This window comes from Phaenicophaeus curvirostris, unplaced genomic scaffold, assembly GCF_032191515.1.
Source record: "Phaenicophaeus curvirostris isolate KB17595 unplaced genomic scaffold, BPBGC_Pcur_1.0 scaffold_73, whole genome shotgun sequence".
Taxonomy (NCBI): domain Eukaryota; kingdom Metazoa; phylum Chordata; class Aves; order Cuculiformes; family Cuculidae; genus Phaenicophaeus; species Phaenicophaeus curvirostris.
The window spans coordinates 652,821-674,128 of NW_027206695.1; the positions used below are offsets into that span (position 1 = coordinate 652,821).

The 21,308-nt window shown below is 57.3% G+C and overlaps 1 protein-coding gene and 1 long non-coding RNA gene across 2 annotated transcripts; one reads left to right on the plus strand and one right to left on the minus strand.

Annotated features, from left to right (window-relative positions):
• The first annotated feature begins 2,960 nt into the window (after positions 1-2,960).
• On the plus strand, positions 2,961-6,330 carry LOC138734388 (uncharacterized). Its single transcript, XR_011339567.1, has 3 exons — positions 2,961-3,045; positions 4,653-4,684; positions 6,283-6,330. It is a non-coding gene; the product is annotated as an uncharacterized lncRNA (long non-coding RNA).
• Positions 6,331-9,986: 3,656 nt separating this feature from the next.
• GTF2H4 (general transcription factor IIH subunit 4) lies at positions 9,987-21,288 on the minus strand (the record flags this gene model as incomplete). Its single annotated transcript, XM_069881934.1, has 13 exons — positions 9,987-10,053; positions 10,117-10,321; positions 10,969-11,047; positions 11,180-11,227; positions 13,650-13,780; positions 15,068-15,200; positions 15,318-15,401; positions 16,568-16,636; positions 16,755-16,863; positions 17,270-17,358; positions 17,447-17,543; positions 19,683-19,814; positions 21,236-21,288. Coding segments are annotated over 12 exons (1,197 nt in total), but the record flags the coding sequence as incomplete, so codon positions are not given.
• Between the last annotated feature and the right edge of the window lie 20 nt (positions 21,289-21,308).

The window sequence follows — 21,308 nt, forward strand, 5'->3', positions numbered from 1 at the left end:
CCTCCCAGTGCCCCCCAGTGCCCCCCCACTCCCCCCCAGTGCCCCCAGTGCCCCCCCACTCCCTCCCAGTGCCCCCCAGTGCCCCCCCACTCCCTCCCAGTCCCTCCCAGTGCCCCCCTACTCCCTCCCAGTCCCTCCAGTGCCCCCCCCTCCCTCCCAGTCCCTCCCAGTGCCCCCCCACTCCCTCCCAGTGCCCCCCACTCCCTCCCAGTGCCCCCAGTGCCCCCCACTCCCTCCCAGTGCCCCCAGTGCCCCCCACTCCTCCCAGTCCCTCCCAGTGCCCCCCCACTCCCTCCCAGTGCCCCCAGTGCCCCCCCACTCCCCTCCCAGTGCCCCCCAGTGCCCCCCCACTCCCCCCCAGTGCCCCCCAGTGCCCCCCCACTCCCTCCCAGTGCCCCCAGTACCCCCCCACTCCCTCCCAGTGCCCCCAGTGCCCCCCCACTCCCCTCCCAGTCCCTCCCAGTGCCCCCCCACTCCCTCCCAGTCCCTCCCAGTGCCCCCCCACTCCCTCCCAGTGCCCCCAGTACCCCCCCCACTCCCTCCCAGTGCCCCCAGTGCCCCCCCACTCCCCCCAGTGCCCCCAGTGCCCCCCCACTCCCTCCCAGTCCCTCCCAGTGCCCCCCCACTCCCCCCCAGTGCCCCCCAGTACCCCCCCACTCCCTCCCAGTCCCTCCCAGTGCCCCCCAGTTCCCCACCGGGTTCCTACCTCCTCCTCGCAGCCGCCCCCCCCTCCCGGACTCCTGGGTCCCCTCCTCCTCCCCCTCCCCCTCCTCCTCTTCCCCCTCCCCTTATTTTTGGGGGGGGGGGCACCAGGGGGGTTTGGGAGCCCGGACTCCTGGGGCCCTTTTGGGAGAAACCCCCCAAAAAAATCCATTTGGGGGGGGTCATGACCCCCTTATTAGCCATTATTACACCGTTATTAGCCGTTATTAGCCATTATTAGCCATTAATTCCCCATTATTAGCCATTAATACCCCATTATTAGCCATTATTACCCTGTTATTAGCCGTTAATACGCCATTATTAGCCATTAATACCCCTTTATTAACCATTATTTCCCCATTATTAGCCATAATACCCCGTTATTAGCGATTATTACAACGTTATTAGCCATTATTACCCTGTTATTAGCCATTAATATCCCATTATGCCCCATTAATAGTCATTAATACCCCTTTATTAACCATTATTTCCCCATTATTAGCCATAATACCCCGTTATTAGCCATTATTACAACGTTATTAGCCATTATTACCCTGTTATTAGCCATTATTACCCCGTTATATCTCATTATTAGCCATGAATACCCCATTATCAGCCATTATATCTCATTATTAGCCATTAATACCCCATTATTAGCCATAATACCACATTATTAGCCATTTGACCCCAATATTAGCCATTAATCCCCATTATTAGCCATTAATACCCCTTTATTAGCCATTATTTCCCCATTATTACCCCATTATTAGCCATAATACCCCATTATTAGCAATTATTACACCGCTATTAGCCATGATTACCCTGTTATTAGCCATTATACCCCATTATTAGCCACTAATACCCCATTATTAGCCATTATTCCCCCTTTCTTTGTGATTATTCCCCATTATTAGAAATTATTACCCTGTTATTAGGGCTTATTTCTCATTATTAGCACTAATTACCCCCTTATTAGGGGCTATCCCCTCATTATTAGCGCTAATTAACCCCCTCCTCCCCGGGAGCCCCCCCCTCCCCTCATGCCTGCCCAGTGACCTCATGTCTGAGGGGCTAAAAATAGGGGGGGGCCCCCCCCTTTTCTCCCCCTCCCCCCCTCCCACGTGACTCTGTTAATTCCCTCCCCCCCCCCAACAGCTGCTGCCCCCCCCCCCAAACAGCTGTTGGGGAACAGCTGGAAAGGGGCCCCCGGGGGGAGGGGGGAGGATTCCGGAGAGGGGAGGCGGCTGAGAGCCGGGATTAACCCCTTATTAGCCGCTATTAGCCCGTTATTAGCCGCTATTTCCCATTATTATCAGTTAATTCCCCGTTATTAGCCGCTATTTAACCATTATTAGCCCTTATTAGCCACGATTTCCCTGTTATTAGCCGCTATTTCCCCGTTATTTCCCATTATTAGTGGCTAATTCCCCATTATTAGCCACTATTATCCCATTATTAGCCGCTATTATCCCATTATTTTGCCTTTATTAGCCGTTATTAGCCACTCTTCCCCATTATTAGCAGTTCATTTCCCGTTATTAGCCGTTATTTCCCCGTTATTAGCCGCTATTTCCCCGTTATTAGCCACTATTTCCCTATTATTAGCCGTTATTAGCCGCTATTTCCCATTAGTAGCTGCTATTTCCCGTTATTAGCCCTTATTTTCCTATAATTAGCCGTTATTAGCCACTATTTCCCATTATTAGCCGCTATTTCCCATTATTAGCCCCTATTTCCCTATTATTAGCCACTATTTCCCAGTATTAGCCGCTATTTCCCAGTATTAGCCGCTATTTTCCTATTATTAGCCATTATTAGCCACTATATCCCATTATTAGCCACTATTCCCCCATTATTAGCCACTATTCCCCCATTATTAGCCGCTATTAGCCACTATTTCCCCGTTATTAGCCTTCATTAGCAGTTATCTCCCAATTACTAGTCATTATTAGCCATTATTAGCAGTTAGTGCCGCATTCTTAGCCCTTATTAGCCACTATTTCCCTTTATTAGCCGCTATTTCCCCATTACTAGCCGTTATTAGCCATTATTTCCCACTATTAGCCGCTAATAGCGGCTATTACCCCGTTATTAGCCATTATTAGCAGCCGTTTAGCCACGCCCCCTCCTCTAGGCCACGCCCCCTCCTCTAGGCCACGCCCCCTTCGTAGAACCGCATTGCCTCTAAGCCACGCCCCTCATCTAAAGCCACGCCCCCTCCATAGAGACGCATAGACCTTAGGCCACGCCCCCTCTTTTAGGCCACGCCCCCTCTAGGAGGCTGCGCGCGCGCGGGGCGTTCCCAGAGGGCCACGCGGCGGCCGCCATGCTGGTCGCCATGAGGTGAGGCTGGAGAGGGGAGGGGGTGGGATATATAGGGGCCTCGGGGGGGCTATAGGGGCTTGGAGGGGGGGTCTGAGGACTCTATAGGGGGTCTAGAGAGTCTATAGGGGCGCTTGGATGGGTCTGTGGGGCTTAGGGAGCGACCTGTGGGGCACCAGGGGTTGTGTGGAGCGGTATAGGGGGGGCTATAGGGGATATATAGGGGGTACTGGGGTGCCTGTGGGGCTTCCAGGGGGACATAGGGGATGTATAGGGGGTATATGGGATATAAAGGGGCTGTATGGGGGGATCTGGGGGTCTGTGGGGTTTGGAGGGGGAGATATGGGGCTATAGGGGGGGTTTAGAGGGGTATATAGGGCAGAAAGCGGGGCGTGTGGGGTATATAAGGGGCTATGGGGGGGATATACGGGTTTCTGGACGGGTGTATAGGGGGTGTGGAGGGATATCAGGGGCATAGGGGGTATATAGGGGATATATGGGGTGTCTAGAGGGTTGTATGGGGGGCACGTGGCATATATGGGGGTGTCTGGAGAAGTATAGGGGGGATATAGGGGTGTCTCAGGGATATTGGAGGGGCTGTATGGGATATATAAGGGTGTCTGCAGGTATATAGGGGTATAATGGGCCTATAGAGGCCTATAGAACAGCACAGGGGGTGGGATATGTGGGGGCTACTGACTGGGGGGGTTGGTCTTGGCTGGTGTAGCTGGGGTTTGGGGGGCTATAGGTGCAGCTGTGTCTATAGGGGATCTATAGGTGCCCTCTCCCCCCCCCCAGCAGGCGGCGCTGCCCCATGTGCCGCCCCCGGGGCCGAGGGCAGAGAGAAGGGGTCACCTACGGCCGGGGGCGCCCCGTGGTGCCTCTGGTATACGCCAGCCCCTACAGCCCCTATAGGGGCGCAGCCTATAGGGACCCGGCCCCACAGAGCCCCTGTGGATGGACCAGGACCCTATGGATGGACCAGGACCCATAGAGCCCCTGTAGATGGACCAGGACCCTATGGATGGACCAGGCCCCATAGAGCCCCTATGGATGGACCAGGACCCTATAGATGGACCAGCCCCTATAGAGCCCCTATAGATGGACCAGGACCCTGTGGATGGACCAGGCCCCATAGAGCCCCTGTGGATGGACCAGGACCCTATAGATGGACGAGCCCCTATAGAGCCCCTATAGATGGACCAGGACCCTGTGGATGGACCAGGCCCCATAGAGCCCCTGTGGATGGACCAGGACCCTATAGATGGACCAGCCCCTATAGAGCCCCTATAGATGGACCAGGACCCTGTGGATGGACCAGGCCCCATAGAGCCCCTAGGGATGGACCAGGCCCCTATGGATGGACCAGGCCCCATAGAGCCCCTATGGATGGACCAGGCCCCTATAGAGGGACCAGGCCCCATAGAGCCCCTGTGGATGGACCAGGCCCCTATGGATGGACCAGCCCCTATAGAGCCCCTATAGATGGACCAGGACCCTGTGGATGGACCAGGCCCCATAGAGCCCCTATGGATGGACCAGGACCCTATATAGATCCTCTCCCCACAGGCCCCGCCCCCTATAGCCCCCGTAGGGTCCATCCCTCCCCTCCTTCTTCCCCTCTCCAGGTCCTGCTGGAGGTTCTGCAGCTCGACTGGAGGTTGGAGACATCTCAGAGGCTTCTCCGGGGGCTCCTAGGGGGTTGGGGACACGAGGAGGGGGTTGGGGACATGGGGACTCAGGGGGGTTGGGAACACGAGGACATAGGGTCACAATGGGGTTGGGGACACGAGGACATGGGGACAAGAGGGGGTTGGGGACACAACATGGAGACACGAGGGGGTTGGGGACACAATGAGGGGGTTGGGGACATGAGGACATGGGGCTTGGGGACACAAGGGGCTTGGGGACACGAGGACATGGGGCTTGGGGACATGAGGGGGTTGGGGACACGAGGGGGTTGGGGACATGAGGACATGGGGTCACGAGGGTTGGGGACACAACATGAGGACATGGGGACACAATGAGGGGGTTGGGGACACAACATCGGATCACGAGGGGGTTGGGGACCCCAGGGGGTTGGGGACATGGGGACACGAGGACATGGGGTCGCGAGGGGGTTGGGGACACGAGGGGGTTGGGGACATGAGGATGTGGGGCCACAAGGGGGTTGGGGACACGGTGAGGGGGTTGGGGACATGAGGACATGGGGACACGAGGGGGTTGGGGACACGAGGACATGGGGACATGAGGACATGGGGACACAATGAGGGTGTTGGGGACACAACATGGGGTCACGAGGGGGTTGGGGACACAAGGGGGTTGGGGACATGGGGACACAAGGAGGTTGGGGACACAATGAGGGGGTTGGGGACATGGGGACACGAGGACATGGGGTCACGAGGGGGTTGGGGACACAATGAGGGGGTTGGGGACACGAGGACATGGGGTCACGAGGGGGTTGGGGACACAAGGACATGGGGACAAGAGGGGGTTGGGGACATGGGGACACGAGGGGGTTGGGGACTTGGGGGTTGGGGACACAAGGACATGGGGACAAGAGGGGGTTGGGGACATGACATGGAGACACGAGGGGGTTGGGGACACGAGGACATGGGGTCACGAGGGGGTTGGGGACACAATGAGGGGGTTGGGGACACGAGGACATGGGGACACGATGAAGGGGTTGGGGACACGAGGACATGGGGACACGATGAAGGGGTTGGGGACACGATGAGGGGGTTGGGGACACAAGGACATGGGGTCACAAGGGGGTTGGGGACACAATGAGGGGGTTGGGGACATGGGGTCACAAGGGGGTTGGGGACACAATGAGGGGGTTGGGGACATGGGGTCACAAGGGGGTTGGGGACACGAGGACATGGGGCTTGGGGACACGGGGTTGGGGTCATGAGGGGGATGTGGACACGAAGGGGTTGGGGCCACAAGGACGTTGGGGACACAAGGACATGGGGACCCGAGGGGGTTGGGGCCACGAGACGGGGACACTGGAGGTGGAGGGGGTTGGGGACCCGGGCTTGGGGACGTTGGGGCCACGAGGCCGTGGGGCCCCTCCCCCAAAGGCGTGGCTGTCCCCGTGACCCCCACGTAAGACGCGGAGGCAGAGGACGGGGACGGCCCCCGGGGGGTCGGTGTCCCCCTCGCCGGCCCCAGGGGGCCTCGTCCCGACACGGGGGACGCGGCGACGAAGCCTCGAGGGTCGGGGACCTCGCGGCGTCACACGTGGATCTCCCGCAGGGGACGGCGCGGGACGGCTCCGGGGACAATAAACGGGGGGTCGCTGGCTCCTGGGGTCGATCTCGTTCTTCAAGGGTTTGGGGACCTTCTTGGGGACCTTCTTGGGGACCTTCTTGAGGCCTTGGGCACCTTGAGGAGCTGGGACGTGGCCTTGGGGACCTTCTTGAGGCCTCGGGACCTTCTTGAGGAGCTGGGATGTGGCCTTGGGGACCTTCTTGAGGCCTTGGGGACCTTCTTGGGGCCTTGGGGACCTTCTTGAGGACTCGGGACCTTCTTGGGGACCTTCTTGGGGACCTTCTTGAGGCCTTGGGGACCTTCTCGAGATGTTCAAGCTGAGCTTGGTTGGACCTTGAAGAACCAGCAGGACGTGTCCGGCCTCGAGGGGTTGGAGCCGGTTGATCTCTTCCAACTCAACTCGTTCCGTAATTACCCTCTAATTAACGGCGCTAATTAGCGCTTGGGGGGGGGGGTGGAGGAGGAGGAGCAGCAGGTGGCCGGGGGGTGGTGGCATCTGTCACCCGAGCCACCTCCAGAAATAGCCCCGAGCGCCCTTGGAGGCCTCGGGCGGGTCCCAGTGAGCCGGGAGGACTGGGAGGACTGGGATTGGAGCCCCTCAACATGTCCCCAAGTCCCTGTGGAGCCCCTCAACATGTCCCCATGGAGCCCCTCAAGGTGTCCCCATGTCCCTCAATGTGTCCCTCATGTCCCCATGGAGCCCCTCAACAAGTCCCCAAGTCCCCATGGAGCCCCTCAACGTGTCCCCAGGTCCCTCAAGGTGTCCTCATGGAGCCCCTCAACATGTCCTCGTGTCCCCATGGAGCCCCTCAACATGTCCCCAAGTCCCCATGGAGCCCCTCAACGTGTCCCCAAGTCCCCATGGAGCCCCTCAACATCTCCTCATGTCCCCATGGAGCCCCTCAAGGTGTCCCCACGTCCCTCCAGGTGTCCCCCCGTCCCCCTGTCCCCCTGCGAGGTGTCCCCTGAGCCCGCTGTCCCCCCCGGCTCAGGACACGGGGCACCCCGAGGCGGTGGCCGCCGTCTTCTCGCTGCTGGACGCCAACAGGGACCACGTTGTCTCCTTCGAGGAGTACTGGCAGCTGGTGGCCTGGTTGTGCCACGTCCTGCGGCACCGCCACTACGGGGCCACCTCGGGCCTCCCGCCCCCCCGGCCCTCGCAGGGGACAGCGGGGACACCCCTGGGGACACCCAACAGTGACAGGGGCGTCACCGAGAGGAGGAGAACCTCCTTCTCCAAGGTTCTTCACCTCATGGAGGGGACAGGGAGGTCTCCAAGATGAGGATCTCCTTGTCCTCCAAGGTTCTTCACCTCATGGAGGGGACAGGGACATCCCCAAGTCCCGTGAGGGGACAGGGAGGTCCCCAAGATGAGGATCTCCCTGTTCTCCAAGGTTCTTCACCTCATGGAGGGGACAGGGAGGTCTCCAAGATGAGGATCTCCTTGTCCTCCAAGGTTCTTCACCTCATAGAGGGGACAGGGACGTCCCCAAGTCCCGTGAGGGGACAGGGAGGTCCCCAAGATGAGGATCTCCTTGTCCTCCAAGGTTCTTCACCCCTTTTCCCCTCAAATTCCTCTTTTCCCCCCTCAAATTCCTCTTTTTCCCCTCAAATTCCTCCCTGTTTCCCTCAAATTCCCCTTAAATTTCCTTTTTCCCCTCAAATTCCTCCCTGTTTCCCTCAAATTCCCCTTAAATTTCCTTTTTCCCCTCAAATTTCCCCCTTTTCACCTCAAATTCCCCCCTTTCCCCTCAAATTCTCCCTTTTCCCCCCTCAAATTCCCCTTTTTGCCCCTCAAATTCCCCCTTTTTCCTCTCAAATTCATCCTTTTTCCCCTCAAATTCCACTTTTTTCCCTCAAATTCCCCTTTTCCTCCTCAAATTCCTATTTTCCCCTCAAAATCCCCTTTTTCCCCCTCAATTTCCTCTTTTTTCCCCTCAAATTCCCCTTTTTCCCCTCAAATTCCCCCTTTTCCCCTCAAATTCCTCTTCTTCCCCTCAAATTCCTCTTTTTTCCCTCAAATTCCCCTTTCCCCTCAAATTCCCCTTTTCCCCTCAAATTCCTCCTTTTTCCCCTCAAATTTTCCCCCTTTCCCCTCAAATCCCCCTTTTCCCCTCAAATCCCCCTTTTCCCCTCAAATTCCCCTTTTTCCCCTCAAATTCCCTTTTCCCCTCAAATTCCTCATTTTCCCCCTCAAATTCCCCTTTTTCCCCTCAAATTCCTTTTTTTCCCCTCAAATTCCTCTTTTTTCACCTCAAAATCCCCTTTTTTCCCCTCAAATTCCCCCTTTTCCCCTCAAATTCTCCTTTTTCCCCTCAAATTCCTTTTCCCCCTCAAATTCCCCTTTTCCCCCTCAAATTCCCCTTTTTCCCCTCAAATTCCCCTTTTCCCCTCAAATTCCCCCTTTTCCCCTCAAATTCCCCCTTTTCCCTCTCAAATTCTCCCTTTTCCCCTCAAATTCCTTTTTTCCCCTCAAATTCCCCCTTTTTCCCCTCAAATTCCCCCTTTTCCCCTCAAATTCTCCCTTTTCCCCTCAAATTCCTTTTTCCCCTCAAATTCCTCCTTTTCCCCCTCAAATTCCCCTTTTCCCCCTCAAATTCCCCTTTTCCCCCTCAAATTCCTCATTTTCCCCCTCAAATTCCCCTTTTCCCCTCAAATTCCCCCTTTTTCCCCTCAAATTCCCCCTTTTTCCCCTCAAATTTCTCTTTTTTCCCCTCAAATTCCCCTTTTTCCCCTCAAAATCCCCTTTTTTCCCCTCAAATTCCTCCTTTTCCCCCTCAAATTCCTCTTTTTGCTTCTTCTTCCTCCTCAAACTCCTTTTTTCCTCAGGAAACTTCACTTTTAATCAAATAAATCCTTTATTTCCCTTCAAAAACCCCTTTTTTTGCTCCAGACCCCCCATTTTTTTAATAAAAACCCCCTTTCCCCACCCCGTGTCCTCTCCAAACCCACTTCTTTTTCCTCTAATTCTTCAATTTCGTCCTCCTTTTCTCCTCAAATCTCTTCGTTTTCCAGAAAAAAACCGATCTTTTTCTCAAAATATTTGTGTTTTCTATCAAAATTTATCATCTAGGAGGTCTGGGGGAGGCGGGGGGTGGTGGAAACCAAACATTAGGTGGTGGAACCCCAAGTTTTGATGGTGGAACCCAAGATTTTGATGGTAGAACCTAAAGTTTTGGGGTGGAACCCAAGATTTTGATGGTAGAACCTTAAGTTTTGATGGTAGAACCCGAAGTTTTGATGGTAGAACCCAAGATTTTGATGGTAGAACCTAAAGTTTTGATGGTGGAACCCAAGGTTTTGATGGTAGAACCCAAGGTTTTGATGGTAGAACCTAAAGTTTTGGGGTGGAACCCAAGGTTTTGATGGTAGAACCTAAAGTTTTTATGGTGGAACCCAAGATTTTGATGGTAGAACCTAAAGTTTTGATGGTGGAACCCAAGATTTTGATGGTAGAACCCAAGATTTTGGTGGTAGAACCCGAAGTTTTGATGGTATAACCCAAGATTTTGATGGTAGAACCTGAAGTTTTGGGGTGGAACCCAAGGTTTTGATGGTAGAACCTTAAGTTTTGGTGATGGAACCCAAGGTTTTGATGGTGGAACCCAAGATCTTGATGGTGGAACCTGAAGTTTTGATAGTAGAACTCAAGATTTTGATGGTAGAACCCAAGATTTTGATGATAGAACCCAACATTTTGGTGATGGAACTCAATGTTTTGGTGATGGAACCCAAAGTTTTGGGGTGGAACCCAAGGTTTTGGTGATGGAACCCAAGGTTTTGGTGACAGAACCCAAGGTTTTGGTGGTGGAACCCAAGGTTTTGGTGGTGGAACCCAAGGTTTTGGGTCCTCAGACGTTGTGTTTCTGCCTCTTCCAGAAGCGTTTGACGTCGGGGTGACCTCCAGGCGTCACCACCATGAGGCGCCGCGCGGGGCTCTCGAAGAGCAGGACCCCGAGAGCTCGAGCCTGGTCCCTCAGCACCTCGAAGTCCACCTGGGACAGGAACTGGTTGTACAGGACCCCTGGGGACAAGGGACAGCGGGGATGTCACCTTGGGGACCTCAGAAGCTGCTGAGATGCCACCTCGGGGACTTCCTGGGGTTCTCACCTCCTCTTGGGGACCCAGAATGTCACCTTGGGGACCTCAGAAGCTGCTGAGATGCCACCTCGGGGACCTCCTAGGGTCATCACCTCCTCTTGGGGACCCAGAATGTCACCTTGGGGACCTCAGAAGCTGCTGAGATGCCACCTCGGGGACCTCCTGGGGTTGTCACCTCCTCTTGGAGACCCAGGATATCACCTTGGGGACCTCAGAAGCTGCTGAGATATACCTCCTTGGGTACCTCCTAGGGTTGTCACCTTCTCTTGGGGACCCAGAATGTCACCTTGGGGACCTCAGAAGCTGCTGAGATGCCACCTCGGGGACCTCCTAGGGTCATCACCTCCTCTTGGGGACCCAGCATGTCACCTTAGGGACCTCAGAAGCTGCTGAGATGCCACCTCGGGGACCTTCTAGGGTCATTATCTCCTCTTGGAGACCCCGGAGCCAGCGTCCCACCTCGGGGACCTCCTCAGCTCGTCCCCCTCCCCCTTGGGGCCCCCCAAAATTGTGTCCCCCCCGCCTCGGGGCCCCCCCAAAGTCGTCCCCGAGGTCGGGGACGTCCCTCACCCTCGGTGAAGCGGAGCCGGTCCCTCTCCAGCTCCCAGAGGCGGATCTGGTCGGTGATGGTGGGGGGCAACGTCGGGATCTGGGGGGGCAACGAGGCTCTGGGGGACCCCAAAAAGTCGGGGGACCCCAAAAAAAGGCAGGGGGACCCCAAAAAAAGTCGGGGGGACCCCTCGAAGGTGGATCCGAGGGGTCGGGGACGTCCCCCGGTTACCTGCTTGGCCATGACGGGGTGAGCTCGTGTGCGGAGGAAGTGGATGATCTGGGGGGGACCCCAAAATCATCAGGGGACCCCCAAAACCTTCCGGGGACCCCAAGATCCCTCGGGGACCCCAAACCCCTTGGTGGATGCCGAGAGCTTCAAAGACGCCCCCCCAAAACCCTCAGGGATCCCCCCCCAAAAAAACCCTGAGGGGACCCCCAAGACACCCAGGGGGCCCCCAATGTATCTCATGGGGCACCCCAAAACCCTCAGGGGGACCCCAAGATCCTCAAGGATACCACAAAGCCCCCTGGGGGACCCCAAGAGCCCCCTATGAGGGACCCCAATACCCCCAGGAGCCCCCCAGTACCCTCGGAGGACCCCAATATCCCCCTCCAGGCACCCCAACACCCTCTGGGGACCCCAATACCTCCCTCCAGGCACCCCAACACCCTCTGGGGACCCCAATATCCCCCTGTGAGGCACCTCAACACACCCAGCAGCACCCCAGTACCCACTGGGGACCCCAAAATCCCCAGGAGCACCGCAATATCCCCCCAGGAGCACCCCAATATCCCCAGGGGCACCTCAATATCCCCCCAGGAGCACCCCAAAATCCCCAGGGGCACCTCAATATCCCCCCAGGAGCACCCCAATATCCCCAGGAGCACCTCAATATCCCCCCAGGAGCACCCCAATATCCCCGGGGCACCTCAATATCCCCCCAGGAGCACCCCAAAATCCCCAGGGGCACCTCAATATCCCCCCAGGAGCACCCCAATATCCCCGGGGCACCTCAATATCCCCCCAGGAGCACCCCAAAATCCCCAGGGGCACCTCAATATCCCCCCAGGAGCACCCCAATATCCCTGGGGCACCTCAATATCCCCCCAGGAGCACCCCAAAATCCCCAGGGGCACCTCAATATCCCCCCAGGAGCACCCCAATATCCCCAGGAGCACCAGAATATCCCCGGGGCACCTCAATATCCCCCCAGGAGCACCCCAAAATCCCCAGGGGCACCTCAATATCCCCCCAGGAGCACCCCAATATCCCTGGGGCACCTCAATATCCCCCCAGGAGCACCCCAAAATCCCCAGGGGCACCTCAATATCCCCCCAGGAGCACCCCAATATCCCCAGGAGCACCAGAATATCCCCGGGGCACCTCAATATCCCCCCAGGAGCACCCCAAAATCCCCAGGGGCACCTCAATATCCCCCCAGGAGCACCCCAATATCCCCGGGGCACCTCAATATCCCCCCAGGAGCACCCCAATATCCCCGGGGCACCTCAATATCCCCCCAGGAGCACCCCAAAATCCCCAGGGGCACCTCAATATCCCCCCAGGAGCACCCCAAAATCCCCAGGGGCACCTCAATATCCCCCCAGGAGCACCCCAAAATCCCCAGGGGCACCTCAATATCCCCCCAGGAGCACCCCAATATCCCCGGGGCACCTCAATATCCCCCCAGGAGCACCCCAAAATCCCCAGGGGCACCTCAATATCCCCCCAGGAGCACCCCAATATCCCTGGGGCACCTCAATATCCCCCCAGGAGCACCCCAAAATCCCCAGGGGCACCTCAATATCCCCCCAGGAGCACCCCAATATCCCCAGGAGCACCAGAATATCCCCGGGGCACCTCAATATCCCCCCAGGAGCACCCCAAAATCCCCAGGGGCACCTCAATATCCCCCCAGGAGCACCCCAATATCCCTGGGGCACCTCAATATCCCCCCAGGAGCACCCCAAAATCCCCAGGGGCACCTCAATATCCCCCCAGGAGCACCCCAATATCCCCGGGGCACCTCAATATCCCCCCAGGAGCACCCCAAAATCCCCAGGGGCACCTCAATATCCCCCCAGGAGCACCCCAAAATCCCCAGGGGCACCTCAATATCCCCCCAGGAGCACCCCAATATCCCCGGGGCACCTCAATATCCCCCCAGGAGCACCCCAAAATCCCCAGGGGCACCTCAATATCCCCCCAGGAGCACCCCAATATCCCTGGGGCACCTCAATATCCCCCCAGGAGCACCCCAATATCCCCGGGGCACCTCAATATCCCCCCAGGAGCACCCCAAAATCCCCAGGGGCACCTCAATATCCCCCCAGGAGCACCCCAAAATCCCCAGGGGCACCTCAATATCCCCCCAGGAGCACCCCAATATCCCCGGGGCACCTCAATATCCCCCCAGGAGCACCCCAAAATCCCCAGGGGCACCTCAATATCCCCCCAGGAGCACCCCAAAATCCCCAGGGGCACCTCAATATCCCCCCAGGAGCACCCCAAAATCCCCAGGGGCACCTCAATATCCCCCCAGGAGCACCCCAATATCCCCCCAGGAGCACCCCAATATCCCCCCAGGAGCTCCCCAATCCCCCCCGGAACACCCCGATATCCCCCCAGGAGCCCCCCAGTACCCCCTGGGGCCCCCCAAATCCCCCAGGGGCGCCCCCAAGAGCCGGGTGTCCCCGACCTGGTCGGCGGTGATGCCGTTGGCGATGGCGGCCTGCACGCTGTCCCTCGTCACCTGCGCCACCACCAGGTTGGGGAAGCGGTAGAGCAGCTCCGAGAAGAGAGCGATGAGGGCGACCTGCAGCTCCGAGTCTGAGCCGGGAGGGGACACGGGGACAGAGAGAGAGAGATGAGGGACGGGGACACCAGGGACACGGGGACGCGAGGGACAGAGACGAAGAATGGGGACACGAAGGGATGTGGGGACATGAGGGACATGGGGACACGAGGGACGTGGGGACACGAGGGACAGAGACGAAGGATGGGGACACGAAGGGATGTGGGGACATGAGGGACATGGGGACACGAGGGACAGAGATGAAGGACGGGGACACGAGGGACATGGGGACATGAGGGACATGGGGACACGAGGGACATGGGGACACGAGGGACAGAGATGAAGGATGGGGACACGAGGGACATAGGGACATGAGGGACAGAGATGAAGGATGGGGACACGAGGGACATGGGGACAGGAGGGACATGGGGACATGAGAGAGAGATGAAAGATGGGGACACAAGGGACACGGGGACACAAGGGACATGGGGATATGAGGGACAGAGATGAAGGATGGGGACACGAGGGACATGGGGACATGAGGGACAGAGATGAAGGATGGGGACACGAGGGACATGGGGACACAAGGGACATGGGGACACAAGGGACAGAGATGAAGGACGGGGACACGAGGGACATGGGGACACGAGGGACATGGGGACACGAGGGACATGGGGACACGAGGGACAGAGATGAAGGATGGGGACATGAGAGATGTGGGGACACGAGGGAGAAATAAAGGACGGGGACACGAGGGACATGGGGACACGAGGACACGGAGGTGAAGAGAGAGAAAGATGAAAGACGGGGACACGAGGGACATGGGGACACGAGGACACGGGGGTCAAGAGAGAGAAAGATGAAGGACGGGGACACGAGGGACACGGGGACACGAGGACACGGGGGTCAAGAGAGAGAAAGATGAAGGACGGGGACATGGGGACACGAGGGACATGGGGACACGAGGACACGGGGGTCAAGAGAGAGAAAGATGAAGGACGGGGACACGAGGGACATGGGGACACGAGGGTCGTGGGGGTCAAGAGAGAGAAAGATGAAGGATTGGGACACGAGGGACACGAGGACACGGGGGTCAAGAGAGAGAAAGATGAAGGACGGGGACACGAGGACACGGGGACACGAGGGACACGGGGGTCAAGAGAGAGAAAGATGAAGGACGGGGACACGAGGACACGGGGACACGAGGACACGGGGGTCAAGAGAGAGAAAGATGAAGGACGGGGACACGGGGACACGAGGACATGGGGGTCAAGAAAGAGAAAGATGAAGGACGGGGACACGAGGACATGGGGGGTTGTCACCTGTGTAGGCGTAGATGCGGTAATTAGTCTCGACGATGACGAAGCCGTGGGCGTCCGGCTCGGGGGGCGTCCCCGATGTCCCCGAGGCCAGCGCGATGGCCAAGCGCGTCGGGTAGAAGCGCCGGGACTTGCGCTGGGCGGGGGGGGACGACACACGGAGGGGTCAGGAGGAGACAGAGGGACACGGGGAGGGGACAGAGGGACACGGGGAGGGGACAGAGGGACACGGGGTGTCCCCCCCTCCTGTCACCTTGCGCTGGAAAACCAGCCCGAACTCCCGCAGGTGCTGGAGGAAGGTGAGGAGGGACTCGCTCATCCCCTCCACCGAGTAATCCTGGAGGAAGGGGATCCCAGTCACTCCCAGTAGCTCCCAGTTACCCCCAGTAACTCCCAGTTTGGGGGTTCCTCCCTCATCCTTGCTTCCCCCCCAACCCCTCCCGGTCACCTCTTGGGGTTTTGGGGTCCCCCCCTTGGGATTTTAGTGTCCCCCCCCCGATTTTTGGTGTCTCCCTCCTTGATTTTCAGGTCCCCCCTTGGGATTTTAGTGTCCCCCCCTTGATTTTTGGTGTCTCCCCCCTTGATTTTGCAGTCCCTCCTTGGGATTTTAGGGTCCCCCCCTTGATTTTTAGGGTCCCCCCTGATTTTTGGTGTCTCCCTCCTTGATTTTGGGGTCCCACCTTGGGATTTTAGGGTCCCCCCGCTCGATTTTGGGGTCCCCCCTTGGGATTTTAGGGTACCCCCGCTCGATTTTGGGGTCCCCCCCTTGATTTTTGTGCCCCCCCCCCGATTTTTGGTGTCTCCCTCCTTGATTTTCGGGTCCCCCCTTGGGATTTTAGGGTCCTCCCCTTGATTTTTGTGTCCCCCCCTGATTTTTGGTGTCTCCCCCCTTGATTTTGCAGTCCCCCCTTGGGATTTTAGGGTCCCCCCCTTGATTTTTAGGGTCCCCCCCTGATTTTTGGGGTCTCCCTCCTTGATTTTGGGGTCCCACCTTGGGATTTTAGGGTCCCCCCCTTGATTTTTAGGGTCCCCCCTTTGATTTTTGGTGTCTCCCCCCTTGATTTTGCAGTCCCCCCTTGGGATTTTAGGGTCCTCCCCTTGATTTTAGGGTCCCCCCCTTGATTTTTAGGGCTCCCCCCTTGGGATTTTAGGGTCCCCCCCTTGATTTTTAGGGTCCCCCGTTGATTTTTGGTGTCTCCCCCCTTGATTTTGGGGTCCCCCCTTGGGATTTTAGGGTCCCCCCTTGATTTTTGGTGTCTCCCTCCTTGATTTTGGGGTCCCCCCTTAGGATTTTAGGGTCCCCCCTTGATTTTTGGTGTCTCCCTCCTTGATTTTGGGGTCCCCCCCCTTGGGATTTTGGGGTCCCCCCCTTGATTTTTGGGGTCCCCCCCTTGATTTTTGGTGTCTCCCTCCTTGATTCTGGGATCCTCCCCCGATTTTTGGGGTCTCCCCTCTCAATGTTTTGATCCCCCCCCCCCCTCGATTTTTGGGGTCCCCCCCCACCTTTCCCAAGGTGGAAAAGCTGAGCTGGAAGAGGAAGGAGAGAATCTCCACCAGGTCCATCCCTCGAGCCTGGGGTGGGGGGAGAAAAGAGGTTTGGGGGGGGGTCTCAGAAGAGACCCTGAGGGACGATTTGGGGGGGTCCTGGGTTTTGGGGGACCCCCAGGTTTTAGGGGACCCCCCCCCTCACCTCGGCTCCTCGGAGATATTGGAGGATGAAGTACCAGAGCTGAGCTGGGGTGTCGAGCAGGAGGAACTGGAACCCAGCGGATGTGATACAAGGAGCCTCCCCCCCCTCACTTTGGGGGGGGAACCCCGAAATCAGGAAGGGGTCCCCAAAAATCTGGGGGGGGTCCCCTAAAAGCAGAGAGGGACCCCAAAAGCCGAGCCCCACATCTCAGAGCCACAAGGATGCTCAGAGCCTGCCAGAACCCCAAAACCTGGGGGGGGGGTGTCCTCAAAAATGGGGAGGTCCCCAAAATCGAGGGAGGGGACCCCCACGTCCCCCCTGAATCCACTCCTGAGCCTCCCCCTCCCCTCAACTCCCCCCCAGGACTCCCCAAACCACCCATGTGCCCCCCCAACCCCCTTCTCCAAGCTCTCAGCCCCCCCAAATCCCACTTTTCCCCCCTCAAACCCCACTTTTTCCCCCCCAAACCCCACTTTCCCCCCCAAAAACCCCACTTCTGGGGTTCCCCCCCCCACCTTTTCATCAGTCCCGCTTGCACCAAGAGCTGAGCGAGATCCTGGCTGACGGCGGCGCTGGGTGACCCCACCATGAAGTGCAAAATCACCTAAAAAAAAACAGTTTAGGGGGGATCAATCTTTAACCCCCCCCCAAATAAATAATGGGGACCCCCTCTTAAAAAAAACAACCCTCACCTCCCAGCGTTCCTCGGCGTATTTATCCAACGCTGGGACGTCCCGGGCGTGTTTGTCGGGTCCCAGTTGGCTCGTGTCGTCCGACCAGGCTTTGCCCCTGGGGGGGAGGCATTAAAAAGGACCCCCCCTCACCCCAAAAATAAGATACCCCCCCTTTTTTACCCGATAGCCCCTCTTTCTTACCCCATATCCCCCTTTTTTACCTCATTCCCTTCCTTTTTACCCAATGTCCTCCTTTTTACCTCATTCCCACCTTTTTTACCTCATTCCTGCCTTTTTTACCCCAGATCCCCCCCATTTTTACCTCATTCCCCTCTTTTTTACCTCATTCTCCCCCTCCTTTTCCCTCCTTCCCCTCTTTTTTACTTCATTCTCCCCCTTTTTACCTCATTCTCCCCGTTTTTACCTCATTCCCGCCATTTTTTATCTCATTCCCACTCTTTTAACCTCATTCCCACCATTTTCACCTCATTCTCCCCCCATTTTTCCCTCATTCCTGTCACTTTTATCTCATTTCCCCCCCTTTTTCCCTCATTCCTCCCCTTTTACCTCATTCTGTGCCTTTTTTCCCTCGTTCTTCCCTCTTTTTACCTTATTCCTTCCCCTTTTTACCTCATTCCCCCCCTTTTTTACCTCATTTCTCCCCTTTTACCTCATTCCCCCCCCTTTTCCCTCATTCTCCTCCTTTTTCCCTCATTCTCCCCCTTTTTCCCTCATTCTCCCCATTTTTCACCTCGTTCCTGCCTTTTTAAACCTCGTTCCCACCATTTTCATCTCATTCACCCCCATTTTTACCTCATTCCTGCCCTTTTTTACCTCATTCCTCCCCTTTTACCTCATTCCGTGCCGTTTTTACCTCATTCCTGCCTTTTTTGCCCCAGATCCCCCCCTTTTTTACCTCATTCCCCCACTTTTTCCTCTCATTCCTCCCCTTTTACCTCATTCCATGCCATTTTTACCTCATTTTCTCCTTTTTCCCCTCATTTCCTTCCTTTTTAACCTCATTCCCCCCCTTTTTTACCTCATTCCTCCCCTTTTACCTCATTCCCTGCCATTTTTCCCTCATTCTCCCCCTTTTTCCCTTATTCCCACCATTTTTCACCTCATTCCTGCCTTTTTAAACCTCATTCCCACCATTTTCACCTCATTCGCCCCCATTTTCACCTCATTCACCCCCATTTTTACCTCATTCCCCCCCATTTTTATCTCATCCCTCCCCTTTTACCTCATTCCCGGCCGTTTTTATCTCATTCCTCCCCTTTTCCCTCATTTCCCCCCATTTTTACTTCATTCCCACCTTTTTTTATTTTATTCCCACCCTTTTTTATCTCATTCCCACCATTTTCACCCCGTTCCCCCCTTTTTTACCTCATTCCCCCATTTTCACCTTATTCCTGCTACTTTTACCTCATTCCCCCCATTTTTTTATCTTATTCCACCCTCTTTTTTATCTCATTCCCCTACTTTTACCTCATTCCTGCCACTTTTATCTCATTTCTCCTCCTTTTCCCCTCATTCCCCCATTTTTTACCTTATTCCCCCCTCTTTTTACCTCATTTCTGCCTTTTTTTACCTCATTCCCGCCATTTTTCCCTCATTCCCGCCATTTTTTACCTCGTTCCCGCCATTTTTTCCTTCATCTCCCCCCCCTTCCCTCATTCCCCCCCATTTTTCCCTCATTCCCACCATTTTTCATCTCATTCCTGCCTTTTTTAACCTCATTCCCCCCCCATTTTCACCTCATTCCTCCCCTTTTTTACCTCATCTCCACCCTTTTTTACCCCCATCCCCCCATTTTTACTCCATAACCCCCCCTTTTTACCCCCTATCCCCCCCTTTTTACCCCCATCCCTTTTTACCCCTATCCCTTTTTTACCCCCATCCCCCCCTTTTTACCCCCATCCCCCCCTTTTTACCCCATCCCCCCCCTTTTTACCCCCCATTTTTACCCCCATCCCCCCCTTTTTAGCCCCTACCCCCCCGTTTTTACCCCATCCCCCCCTTTTTACCCCATCCCCCCCTTTTTTACCCCCATTTTTACCCCCATCCCCCCTTTTTAGCCCCTACCCCCCCATTTTTACCCCATCCCCCCTTTTTACCCCCATCCCCCCCCTTTTTACCCCATCCCCCCCCTTTTTTACCCCCCATTTTTTACCCCCATCCCCCCCTTTTTAGCCCCTACCCCCCCATTTTTACCCCCCATCCCCCCTTTTTACCCCCATCCCCCCCTTTTTACCCCCCCAGCAGGGCGACGCGCAGGTTCTGTCGGAAGTTGGGGTTCAGGGCGAGGCCGGGGAGCCCCCCCGGCAGGGTTTGGGGGTGCCAGAGCCGCAGCCCCACCAGCACCTCCCGGCTCTCCTCCTGCACCCTGGGGGGGGGGGGGGGCATCATCAGCACCCCCCAAATCCAACAGGACCCCCCCAAACCCAACAGGACCCCCGCAGCACCCCCAAACTCACCCTGACCCCCCAGGACCACCCCCATCCCCCCCAAACCCAACAGAACCCCCCCCAGCACCCCCAAACTCAACAGGAACCCCTCCCCCCATCCACAATGACCCCCCCAGCACCCCCAAATCCAATAGGACCCCCCCAAACCCACCAGGGCCCCCTCAAACTCCTCTGACCCCCCTCCCAGCACCCCAAAACTCAACAGGACCCCCCACCCACAATGACCCCCCCATAACCCCCTCCAGCACCCCCAAACCCAACAAGACCCCCCCAAACCCCCTCCTGAGCACCCCCCAGCACCCCAAAACTCAATAGGACCCCCCAACCCCCCCCTCATCCACACTGACCCCCCAATAACCCCCCCAGCACCCCTCAAAACCCACCAGTACCCCCCCAAAATCCCCTCAAGACCCCCCCCAGGATACTCCCCCCACCCCCAGCCCCTTTAGGACCCCCCCAACCCCTCAGGACCCCCCAAAGATGCCCCCTTACGCTTAAAGAGCCCCCCAAAATCCCTCAGGACCCCCCAAAGATGCCCCCCCACACTTAAAGACCCCCCCAAACCCCTTCAGGACCCTCCAAAGAAGCCCCCCCCACTTAAAGACCCCCCCAAACCCCTTCAGGACCCTCCAAAGATGCCCCCCCACACTTAAAGACCCCCCCAAACCCCCTCAGGACCCCCCAAAGATGCCCCCCCCACTTAAAGACCCCCCCAAATCCCTTCAGGACCCCCCAAAGATGCCCCCCCCACTTAAAGACCCCCCCAAACCCCTTCAGGACCCCCCAAAGATGCCCCTCCAACTTAAAGACCCCCCCAAACCCCTTCAGAACCCTCCAAAGATGCCTCTCCCCACTTAAAGACCCCCCCAAATCCCTTCAGGACCCCCCAAAGATGTCCCCCAACTTAAAGACCCCCCCAAATCCCTTCAGGACCCCCCCCCAAGGATATTGCCCCCCTAGGACTCCCCTCAGCACCTTTAGGGCCCTCCCAGGACGCCCTGCAGCCCCTCAGGACCCCCCAAAGATGCCCCCCCCACTTAAAGACCCCCCCAAATCCCTTCAGGACCCCCCAAAGATGCGCCCCCCCTTAAAGACCCCCCCAAACCCCTTCAGGACCCCCCAAAGATGCCCCTCCAACTTAAGGACCCCCCCAAACCCCTTCAGGACCCCCCCCACCAAGGATATTGCCCCGCCCCGGACTCCCCTTAGCACCTTTAGGGCCCTCTCAGGAACCCCCCAGCCCCTCAGGACGCCCCAAAGATACCCCCCCCGACTTAAAGACCCCCCCAAATCCCCTCAGGACCCCCCCAGCCCCCCAAAATCTGAAGCCCCCCCCCACTTGCTGTGCTCCTTCTTGACCCAGAGCTGCCGGCTGCGCAGGCCGCCGTGATGCGGAGCACGGCTGCTCCAGG